Source organism: Protopterus annectens, chromosome 16.part0, assembly GCF_019279795.1.
Source record: "Protopterus annectens isolate FY-2018-M chromosome 16.part0, PAN1.0, whole genome shotgun sequence".
In the NCBI taxonomy this organism is placed as follows: Eukaryota; Metazoa; Chordata; order Ceratodontiformes; family Protopteridae; genus Protopterus; species Protopterus annectens.
The window spans coordinates 193,801,652-193,814,679 of record NC_056750.1 but is presented as its reverse complement, the minus strand read 5'-3'; the positions used below and the strand labels follow the sequence as shown (position 1 = coordinate 193,814,679).

General features: G+C 37.8%; 1 protein-coding gene across 3 annotated transcripts in view; it reads right to left on the bottom strand.

The window, feature by feature from the left end:
• LOC122790299 (cadherin-24-like) overlaps positions 1–13,028 on the bottom strand; it is a 2,600,514-nt gene that overhangs the window by 368,919 nt on the left and 2,218,567 nt on the right. For all 3 annotated transcript variants that reach the window (XM_044057804.1, XM_044057803.1, XM_044057805.1), the window contains one exon: positions 7,388–7,641. In XM_044057804.1, coding sequence (XP_043913739.1) covers positions 7,388–7,641 — 254 coding nt within the window. The remainder of the gene's footprint in view (positions 1–7,387; positions 7,642–13,028) is intronic.

The window sequence follows — 13,028 nt, the reverse complement described above, 5'->3', positions numbered from 1 at the left end:
TCAATAAATAGGATGTGAAGTGAGTCTTGGATGCTGGTTTATAAGTAAAGTAAGAGAGCAAAGGTAGGGATGCTGCTTACTGGGGCAGGATGAGCAGGTACGCTGTCTTGATTAACATTACAAGGATGTTTATGCTGTGTTTAGAATCAACTATACTATGTCCAGTTGTAATTAATACATTTTGGTAATCAATGCTATGTTATGGAAGTTTTAATAAAGGTCATCAAATGTCATTCGGTGTGATGTGTTTATTGAAGGGGACCGGGTCAAATCAGCATTTTTGACATTGACAGGTTTGCAAGTGTAATAATAAATAGGATAGTCTTTAAAATAATTATTTATCAGTTCTGGTTGGGCAGTGAGGTTTGCATCCACAATATTGTCTCTAAAGCCACCTGGGACTGGAATTAATGTTTCTTGTTGTTCTTGTTGCAACATTTCGTTAGTTTGGCACCTTGTCTTTTGAAAATGTCTTAGTAAAAGTTTTTCTTTACATACTCCTTGTCTTGAAGCCACTCTGATCTCCGTAACTTTGTTCTAAAGGGATCGCCCTAGAAGGAGCCCCATTTGAAGATTTGGTGTTTGTCACTTCCTGTTATATTCCAATTGGCCCATTGTCACTGTCAATCGTTTGGTAGCTCCAATTGAGAGGGGGATTTGGGTAGGCTGAACTATTATTATATTCTATCATATCCCTACTAAATTTGTTATGTTTCCACTGCAGAATGTCATTGCATAAATTATCCACTTTCTTAAATATATTAATGTAATTGGTTTCATAATGTTCAAATAAATTGTCTTTGGTGACGCAATTGATAAGAATATCTAAGTCATTGGATAAGGAGTCTAAATCATTGGATAAGGAGTCTATCTGCTTATCATTATATTTAACCATAAGCAATATTTCAACACTTGCCTTGTTGAGAATGTCCAAACGTTCTGGAATAGTAACTGAACCCTTTTTGCACACCTTTAGGTTACTTCCATCATCTCAGCCCCCTAGGGACCTGATTGTTAGCTGTATTTTTAGTAAACACCTGATTTCTAATTGTAATTTTTTACATGAATAGAGTTTTTTTATCAAAAATGGCCAGTTGTTCATGAAGAGACCCTTGGTTTCCTGGAACACTTTATCTATTCTGAGGGGTTTCCAGTTCAAAATTGTTAGAGTTCCATGAATAAAAATTAAAATTATTTGTTGCAGTGATTCCATTTGAAACTCCATGAGTGGGCTGAGTGAGAGGACACCCAAAGCTGTCTCCACTGCAAATGACAGCATCCTTATATGAACGCTGAGAGACCAACTGGGTTTCATTACTCCAAATTTGTTGACTGACCTGCTGAAAAGTAAGATCAGCTCACCCACTGCTTGCTGCAGATCAAAGGAATTATGTCTGTTGCCCAAAGCCATGCCTCCACTGTGCACAAACCAAATGAGATTATAAACATGAACAAGATTTCAGGATAATAAAAACAACCAAACTGTAAATCTTGCATGTTGGCAGTTAGACAGACAACGATACACCCCAAATTAAGGAAAAACTACAACTTATTAAGTGCTTTTGTACACAAAAGTAGGAACTTAATCAGAATGACACAGTTAAAACTCACTGAATATTTAAATTAACCACAATTAATTAATTAATTAAAACCAGCCAATAAAATCTGCTTACATAATCAACTAGTTAAAAAACCTGTGGGTCCATAATTGTTTAAAGCAAATCATACAACATAACCTAGAGTACACGCTGGTAAACATACGATCTTTTTAACTTTAAAATGGGGGCTATAGAACATGCGTCATTTAAACCAGTGGCATTCAAACATAATTGCCACTTTAATTAATTTTTATCAATATGTCTGTTCACTATATAACCCCTGGTATCAAAATATCTTGGAAACTGCACAGCCTAGACATATATTTTTAGAACCCTTTTGTTAACCAGATATAAGCTTTCACATGACAACAAGAAGTACTTCTCTCAGTATGTGTTTATTGAGATATTTGCAGAGATATGAAAACGTATGTTTAATTGCAATATTAGCAATATAAGTAACTCTGAATTTTTCTCAGGATGTACAGTTTACAGTGCAAATATCAATGACAGTTTTCTTCAACATTGATGGTTTCAGCGATACAATACAATCATTTGTAAGTCACTTCTGATGAATTAAGTAGATATGAAATACTGTGAAAAGCCACTAACGATAGAAGAAGACAATAAAATACCACACGAACCACCAAGGCCAGTTGAGTCCAATTATAAAGAGTTAACACGAACACTTTTATTAAAACAAAAAAACAAGAATATGTTTTCTAGCCCCTCGGCTATTATTAGGATAGAAAATTTATTCTTGTTTTTTTTGTTTTAATAAAAGTGTTCATGTTAACTCTTTATAACTGGACTCAATTGGCCTTGATGGTTCGTGTGATATTTTATTATTACATATGAAATACTGTTTATTTTTACAGTTACTAACAAACAACTAGAGATATCTCCAGTACAGTGAGAAATAAATGGACATTGAGAATGAATTTTCTTGTCTTTCACAGTGGCATTTCACGCCATACCCCCTAAACAGTATCACTCTCAGTTACGAAAATATAAACTTAATATAAAAATGGGAATAATAAGTATCAAACAGCGATTCATTTCTCTACTGCAACGTTTTGCAGATTAATAATCTTAGTGTCATTTGTTAACTAGTCCTTGCCCTTTCTAATACTTCCTAATATTAACTGGTACATCACTTAGTTAAAGAAGCCAGGCCCAAAAAAGGTCTGCATGTCATAAGGAGCTAAGGGTGTAAACTGAAAATATACAAAAAAGTTGCTTTAGGCTTAAATTAACCTTTACAAGTTCTTTTCAGCTGAAGCTGAGTCTCTCACTATGGCCGCAGGCCTCAGTGTTGTTGTTGTTGTTGTGTCTTTCGGCTTTTCCCGGTTAGGGGACACCACAGCGGAACTCCGGTCTGCTAATGATTGGCAGTAGATTTTTATGTACCGAGTTGCTGGCCCTGACGCACAACCTTCAGCGAAGGTACGCCCATTCACGCATGTCTCCACACAGAAGACACTCTAGCTGAGAATCGAACACGACAACGTCTTACTCTGAGGCGACAATGCTACTGCAGCACCACCACCGCAGATTGCCACAGGCCTCAGTGTACTGACCTTATACTTTCTCTGTTTAGCAGGGTCTATCTGAATTCAATCATGAGATTCACCCCTCTCTCTCTCAAATACTTATAGTACCCACTTCTTTTCCAACTGTTATCTGCTTCTGCGTTTTTACATACATGAGAAAATGGTTTCCTACATTTGGTGAAAGCTTCCTTTTATATTTATGAAACATATATATGTGTGTGTGTGTGCATATCTATATCTATGTATATACATTATGTGTATACATGTATATATATATATATATATATATATATATATATATATATATATATATATGGTTCTACCTCACATAAACGAAACACCAAAACACCGACAACGCAATCACCGAAACCACATAACCGACAGTACAAAAACACGAAATCCCACATGCCCGACAACGAAATAACTGACGGTACACAAACACGAAACCTCATACACTTCACACACCACAATCAACAAACAAAACACATTCCACGTCCAAAAACCACATACACAACACAAGCACACCAAAATCTCTACAAACCCACGCTAAACCTCACATACACAACTACCTACAACCCTGACCCAAACCCTAACCCTAAGGTCCGTCACTACCGCACACTTACCTGGCCCGCTCCCTAACCCTAACTCACTTATCCCGCCCCTAACCCAAACACAATCACTACCGCACACTTACCTGACCCGCTCCCTAACCCTAACTCACTTAACCCACCCCTATCCCCACAGACCATCAATATCCACACTTACCTTACTCGCACCCTAACGTCTGTCACTACCGCATACTTACACAGCCTTTTCCCATGTCCGCATCCTCGGCGTCGGTGCTTTCATCCGTCGGGTCGGTCTTCTGCACTGTCGATCTTCTGGGTCCCGTCGCGTCAGTCTTCTGAGCTATTGATCTTCTGGGGCTCGCGATTTCCGTGTCAATGTTCCGGCGTGTCGTTTAAGTGAGGTAGAACCATATATATACATATATATATATATGGTTCTACCTGACATAGTCGAAACCACACAACACCGACAACCACATCACCGACACCACATATTCGACAGTCCATAAACACGAAACCACACATAACCGACAACGAAATAACCGACGGTACACAAACACGAAACCCCATACACTGCACACACCACAATAACAATTGAAAACAAAACACATCCCCATTCCACAAACCACACACACAACACAAGCACACCAAAATCCTTACAAGCCCACACTAAACCTTACCCTAACCCTAAGGTCCGTCACTATCGCACACTTACCTACCCGCTCCCTAACCCTAACTCACTTAACCCGTCCCTATCGCTCCCTAACCCTAACTCACTTAACCCACCCCTATCGCTCCCTAACCCTAACTCACTTAACCCACCCCTATCGCTCCCTAACCCTAACTCACTTAACCCACCCCTATCCCCACAGACCGTCAATCTCCACACTTACCTGCCTCGCACCCTAACGTCCGTCACTACCGCATACTCACACAGCCTTTCCCCATGTCGGCATCCTCGGCGTTGGTGTTGTCATCCGTCGTGTCGGTCTTCTGCATTGTCGATGTTCTGCCACTCGGGATTCGCGTCGGTCTTCTTCACTTTCGATCTTCTGGAGCTCCGGATTCCGATGTCGGTCTTCTGCGCTGTCGACGAAGTCAGGTAGAACCATATATATATATATATATATATATATATATATATATATATACACACACACACATATATATATATATATATATATATATATATATATATAATATATATATATATATATATGGATCTAGGACTATTGAATGAAAGTTCAATAGTCTGAATTCCACAATAACCGAATGCACTATAACGAAAGCACTTTCACCAAAAAAGCGCTTTCATTAAAGTCTGTTCGAAAAAAAAAAAAACAAAAAAAATAAATCTTCTTTTATGTAGGGAGGCAAGACCCCTACAGCCCCCAACAGCGCCCTACTTTTATATTCTCACTCTGAGGGCGCATTACAGTGGGGAAAAGGGAATTCTCCCTTAACAGCACAGTAGTGCGACCGTCATAACCAGCATACATAACTGAAAGTGCTGTTTTGGTGAACAGCACTTTCGGTTATATATGTTTGGTGATTTCTGCTTCGGCAGAAAGTGCCTCGAGGATCTGTACAGATCCCATATATATATATATATATATATATATATATATATATATATATATATATATATATATATATAGGTCTACTTCTAATAATTGAAAGCTGGTTTACTTGAAGATGACGTCACTGAAACAAGGACACTGAACTGTTACTTTACCAAACGATCACACTACCAAAGTTTTTAACAGGGTAAGTATGCACTTGGCCAACATGAGGAAATTTGACCATTTCCCCACTGTAGTGTGATCGCAGAGTTGGTATATTTAGTTGGGGGGGGGGGGGTTGTGGGGGTGCAGTCTTCCACCTGGGTGAGTTTGACATGTTGCTGTGTGCTTCCTTGTTCCATGTTGGCCAAGTGCATACTTACCCTGTGAAAATCATTGGTAGTATGATTGTTCGGTAAACTAATGGTTCAGTTTTCTTGTTTCGGTGAAGTCATCTTCGGGTAAGTCTGCTTTCAGTTATTAGAAGTATATCCGTATATATAGGTGTATCACTAATAAAGAAAAGCACACATTGTCAGTTGGGATGTCGAGAACAAAACTTTGAAAATGCTGATGATGACACATCAGAATGCATGCACAGAGAAGCAGCCTTAGTGCTTGCAAGCTTTTACTTTAACAAAATACAATAAGCACATTTTTTTGAAGAAGTGCAAGGCCTCCTGACCTCCTAACCCCTGCTAATTATATATACTAAATCTGAGATTTCACAAACACAAGGTTAAAGACAAAGTTCCCAACAGCTAGATTTATATGATTTTGCATACCTGTCAATATATATGTATATATGCAAATATTTAGATAGATATAGATATACAGATATGTGTGTGTGTACATTTACACACACATATATATGTGTATATATATATAGATATATATATATATATATATATATATATATATATTTACGGGTCCCCTTCACATGGTCGACATTTCAGAAAGCTGAAGAACATATGTCCGAGACGATATGATCGAGTTTTGAAATATCAACTATGAGGAACGGGCATCTCCGTACAGTATAGAATGGAAAGATTTCCATCTTCCGCACTGTAGTGCAATCTCGGAGTTGGTATATTTACGTTTCCGGGGGTGTGGGGGGTGGAGCAATGTTTCGGTTAGTGTTTGTTGTGTTTTTTCTCTTTTTTTCATGACTGACATTTCAAAAGTCGATTATATGGTCTCGGCCATATGGTCTTCAGCTTTGTGAAATGTCGACCATGTGAAGTAGATCCATATTTACATATATATATATATATATATATATATATATATATATATATATATATATATATATATATACACACACACACAAATACATTGACACACATATCTATAGCTATCTATCTATATTTTTTTACATACAATGTTATCTAATAACTTCACTAAATGAGGAATCAGTTGATACAAATGTTCAACAGTCAGTTTCAATTAAAGATAATTTGTCTGAAAATGCATTTTATTGAATGTCATAACTGGAGTTCTGCACTACAAAAGCAGAAATAGTTATAAGTCTATGAATAAGCTTTAGCTGGTGCTTGAGGTGACATGTACAAAATTCCTGCTGATCTGGTTTGTATGTGCACACTGGCTGTGATTTCCACTGATAAAAAACACCAGTGTTGTAGCATACAATGAAATGTGTGCAGTGATAGCTTATATAACAGTCATTTTTATATATTAAATATTAAATGTAATGAATAATGGATTTGATTGATTTGTCTAAGTATAGACACTGGAACTTTTCTTCCTGGATTCCTTAATGAAAGAATTTCATCTAGCAGTGCAAAACTCAGTTTAAAAAGTACAGCACTGTAGAAAAACAAAAACCAAAAACCAAAAAAAGTCCAAAATATTAGACTCAGCCTCATAAAGTGAAATTACCCATTTATTAAATGACTATTAAAATTTGCTTTAATTGGCATGATATGGTTACTCTAATGAAAGTTTCTGACGATGATACCTGATAACTAAGATATTGATGATGGGGATGATAATGGCAAATATTCTGCCCACAGCACTGTTAGCATTTAATTGTGACAGAGGTTTTGCTATACTGAAGTTCATAAGAATAAGGAGAGAGTTTGAAATACCTGATAATACTGCTGTGAGAGTCTGGGTCCCAGGCACTTACTCTCCCTACAATAGTCCCGACGGCACTGTTTTCGTATACCACCATGTTGTAACTTGGCTGAGAAAACACCGGCACCTCATCTGCATCCATCACTTCCACTTTCACTGTAGTGACATCTTTGAAAGGTCCTTTCCGGATGTAGTGTGGGTCAATAAAGGTGTTTGTTGCTTCCACTCTAAAGCTGTAAGACCTCTGGCTCTCAAAATCAAGAGACTGAAAGAAAAAACAGAAGGCAGGGAGATGAATGCATTGCTGGTGGGGATGTTGCTAGTAGTTTATCTTTGAGTGTCACTTAAAGAAAAAAGGGAAAAAAAACATTATTATGGACCATCTGCCCTGAATATTTCACTATGATAAGTTATTACTTCTCATTAATAAGTTTGCTTTTAACATCTAACAATGCATCTCCAGTGCTTTATATCTAAGCATGTTTGCAAAATGTGACTAGTATTCAGTGCTCTCAGCAGGGATTGTAAACATGGATGTTTTACAATGAAGTAGAAACATGGAGCAGTACAAGATATGTTATTGTGGTATTTTATCATTATTTTTTCTGCATAAGCCAGTGCTGCAAAATGACCACTTGTAACAAAAGTGCGAATTGTGCAGTCCTATGAGTGGTATTGCAATGTGACTACTTAGAGGGACTCTCTAATGCCATTACTGATCAGGGCCAGCAAGGTGGTAAGGAAACACAAGTGGTCGATCAAATACTTCCTCAGGACAAAAGTCCAGATTCTTCATTTAATAACCAGAATAAAATAAGCACAGTAAAGACACAGTGTGCACTATAAAAGGTAAGCCAATTTTAAGTATGTTGACTAAATCGTGACTTGCATCTGCTAATTATGTTTAAAAGAAAAAAAATGCTAGTTGCCCACAATTCTCAACCATACATCTGCCAGCAATTATAATAATGGATTTTGAAGGAACGTTATATGTTGGCAAACAAAACAGTTCTACAGAAAACCATCAGTGTATTTTTGTATTTTAGCAAAGCAGTGTTTCATAGGCTTAACTTCAATAAGAAAGGAAGAGAAGCTACTGGGGAATATGACTAGTTTGTTTTAACAGATTTTTTGTAATTATTAAATATCATGATATCAGTTAAGGATAGTCAGGCTAATATCCCATACATGGCAACATAGTATCATGGGTAGATACTAGGCTATCGGCCCTGGGGCCTATATATGCCTAGCCAAAAAGGTTCCCTGGCTTTCGCCACCCAAGAAAATTATTTTCCTGGGCCCCCATCAAGCAGTGCCACAGAAGTGATCCCCAGTGTGAATTTTCTATTCCCCATCCAGTTGTCAAATTTTTTCTTAAAGAGGGCCAAATGAGGAGCTTTGCTTGACATGAATGGATAGTTTGTTACAGAGTATGGGAAGTCTCTGGGACAGGAATCTATCCCTCCAGCATGTTCTGTTTATTGTGGTGACAAGGTTTAGGTCCTTGGAGCGTGTGGTTTGGGGAGACTGGTATTTCCTTAAGTGTAGCATGTCCAACAGCTCTGTGTTTGATATAGCTTTGTATGTTAGGCAGAGATCGCCTCTGAGTAGACACTATGCAATGGAGTAAAGCTGGAGTTTTTTGACGGTCTGCATATGGCATCTGTTTGAGGCCGATAATCCTCTTAGTGAGGTATTTCTGTGGCCTTTACAAATGTTCCAACATCAGAAAGAAACATTAAAAGACAGAATTTGATACAGATTCCTACAGCAGGTTTGAAATATTCATAACCCAGTATTTATTTTTTACAAAAAATGCCTTCTATAAGCTGATTCCACTTTGAAAGATTCTTTGCTGTGGCCTGCATACTCAGAACTTATAGTCTTAAAATAGTTGTGTAATGTATCCACCTTAATATATTCTCGCAGTGGTTCAACTAACAATAGGTTGTGAAACTGAACCAGTCTGACTGGCATATGAAAACACATCCATACTACTTTAGAAATTAAAGTAACTCACTTTGGGGAATCTCGACCTATAAACTATAAGACCTACACTGCTGTTTTTTCTCATTATTTTTTTTCTGAAGAAGTTCTTGGTACGAATAAAGAACGGAAGTGCTCAACACAGGTTCTGCTTTATTTATTTTGCCCAGTATAATAAGATTTTATTGTATTTAGTTTTTCTTCTTCTTTTTTTGGATTTGTTCTTTAGTTAAATCAAAATGATGTTTAATACAACAAACTTATAGAACGTAATCAATACATTCCTTTAGCAAGACAAGAGACATATTCCACTCATTACCTGGCTAGGGCAGAAGTCTTAAGCTCATCTGTTCCCTAGTGCCATGAGAGTCAAGCTTAGGGAACCAGCCAACGTATAAAGAGGACACACCTGAGATATCCCATCCCAGTGGTGGTTGTGACAATAACTGTTGCCTAGGGATACGCATGCTTGCATCATACACATATGCTAATCTCCCTAATTTACAGACAGTGTGAATTCTGACCAATACTGCATTTTATACCTGCCTCACTCCTGTAGGGTTCAGTATTGCAACAGACCAGACTGCATATCCCTGTGATGGGCAAGTGGGCATTGGCCAGTGACTGTCACCTGGTTCTTTCACTTTTCCATACCCTAACTGAACATGGATCAAATGGGGCATATTCAAGGAATTAGTCCTTTCAGCCACAGAGCTGGGCTGTAATTTACAAAATATCATCTAATGGTTGTTTACTTTCAGATTAATATAAGGTACGCCAGCTAGGTGGATATTATATTTAAAGTTATTATGAGAGAACATTTTTGCAGACCCATTTTGAATAATGCTGAAGCTTAGCTGAAGAAGTAAAAAGAACAAATGGGGAAGAAAAGTTGTAGTTGCCCTGGTTTCTAAATGGACGCCTTTCATTTGGGCACTAATTTATTATTTGCATAAGCATGGTTTCCATGATCTAACATTGGGTTAAAATGGATTTTAAATACATTCAAAACCAAAGAGTAACTCACATTCTGGTCCAGACTATATTTGAACAAAGGAGATGCTAAGGCTGGTTACGTTATGCCACAGAGTACAGCATAAGGATGAAAATAAAACATCAGGGCCAATAAATATTCTGGAAGATCCCCCTAAGATATGTGAGCCTTGTGTATTATGTGGGTGTTTAGGTCATGCTCTCCTCACATAGCAGGCTGACTATCCATGATACGTTTGTGTCTGTGCCAAGCAGTCTATATTGTTTTTCTGAATATTACATCAAAACTTGCTGATGTCATACCACTTGCTGCCAATGTTATGATGGGGCTACAAGTAATGCTCCTCCCTTCTTGCTGATGTCATAGTGCACAAGTAATATTCCTCACTTTGATGTTGGGAAGATCAAAAGGCTAAGGGTGGTGCAATGTTCTGTCCGTAGTCCAGCTGTATGCACTTATCCTTCATTAATAACACTGTACTGAGACATATTTGGGGTATTGTACTCTAGAGATGCTGTCAGATGAGACATGTATCCTGATGAGATTTCTATGCATCTGGAGCATTTCTCCCCGGGCCTCCACTGAATATGGGCTCTGTCCCAGTCATACTTTCCCAGTAAACAAATGTTAAAAATAAAAAAAAAATTAAATACCCTCACAATGAGTCTGACACACACACACTACACCTACACGTTATAAGCATCGCTGGAACACACCTGTAAAAATAAAGGCATGTAACTAATCAAGTTACAAAAAAATAAACTTCTGTGGTTCTGTAGCGGTTTGCTCTTGTCACAGATCTACAGCCATTTTTCATTATGAATTTCTGGTCAGAGATTGCTTGATTCCATTACTTAAACCCATCTAAGTAGTAACACTCCCAGTTCAAAGACTGGGGCATACGTACTTCAGTTCTCCCTCCAGTCAATACTCTCTGGATTTTCTCCATCAGGTCCAACTCCAACCTACATCCCTTTTCTCCTCCATTGCCCTGCAAGTGAAACAGTTTAAGCTACATTTTTAAATCCTGCTGGGCCATAAATTTCCCAGCCATGGAAAGAATGCAATGCCACACTTGTTTCTTGACTGAAACAAAAGACTTATAACCTATTCATGTCCCTTTTGTTGAAAGGGACAGGTACCACTCATGTTTAGAACCAATTCCCACCTTATGCCCCACACTCCCACAGCTGCTGTGACTGCTAAAATGACCATTTTCTGGGGAGATGGACACATGCTGTTCATGCATGGCCTGTCTCTGTAGCTAATATGCAGCATGGTCATCACTGACCCACAGTGTTGCATGATACACCACAAAACTCCTGATGGGGTCAGCACTGCAGCAAATCAGACTACCTTCCTCTGCATATGATGAGTGACCACTCACCCCCCCCCAACCTCACAGCTCCTCCCCAGTGCCAAAGTCATTGAATAGCAGTGTTAGTAGACAATGTTTACACTTCGATGAGCACCACATTCCATCATCTTATCTCATGGATAGATAATCTGGACTTCACCTGGTGATATTATAAGAAAAGCAGGAATAGCTAAGTAAATAAAGGAGACATGGAAGAAAGAAGTTACTAGGGATGTAACAATACCAGCAGACAGATATTTTATTACCCGATGCCTGTTTAGTATGTCACTTATGCATTTCTTTGGTCTGCAAAGTCCAGCTACAGAGTGCCCAAGATATACTAGCAGATTTGGTAACATTGGTATTTAAATCCCAGTCTTGAGTAGGGTAAATACAGACGAATTTTGAACTAAAGCAGACACACCATTTCAATACTTTACTGAGGAGGTCTGAATTCTGCTGTATTACATAATTTCATGACTGAATATTGTAACAGAGAAGGAATATGGTACCATTCTTTGAGCATACACAAATTCTGCTATAGATCCCATGTACATTTTCAGGCAATATATCAACCTTTTCCTGGATGTATTGCTGTTGATGCTCATGTAATTGGAAACCTCGAGCTGACTATGATATAAAGCATTGCTGGGAAAAGTACCCCACTGTATTTATGTTCCATTTTCCTTGTGAGGGTGGAACTTCATGGCATTTCCATCTTTTGCTTTTGTTAGTTAACAGTAAACAATACTTAAGCAAGGATAACCAAAATGGAAATACAAATCTGATAATTACACTGAGCTTCAAAAAGTTGTTACGAAAATTGCTACTTTGAGCAGTAATTAAATAATTTGTTGATAACTGAAAATGTCAGTTGAGTTTTCAAATGCAGAAACTTTGAAATGCTTCTACAGCAAGTTCTTTATAGTTATCAGAAGGTTTTCAGAATGCAGACCAATGCAACATGTGTTCATTAGAAATAAAAAAATATTACCAAGATGGAGGGAAGACATAGTACAGCTATTACTCCAAGGAGCCCTATTAGCTAATGCCTGCTTTACTAAAGTCTTGCCTCATGCGTGATCCTGTACTACATTACTTTTATTTTGGTAGCCGTAAGTTAAATCCTGGTAATGCCCCTCTGTTGATATGTCAGATACACTCACTGTAAATGTAACGGCAAGCATTTAGTTTTTATCAGTGCATTTCTGAATTCTAAAATGTAATTCACTATTGTTAACAAAAATGCACTATTTAATTCAGGACTGCATTAGCATTTATCATATGCAAGTAATGATGGGCAAATGATTGGGCA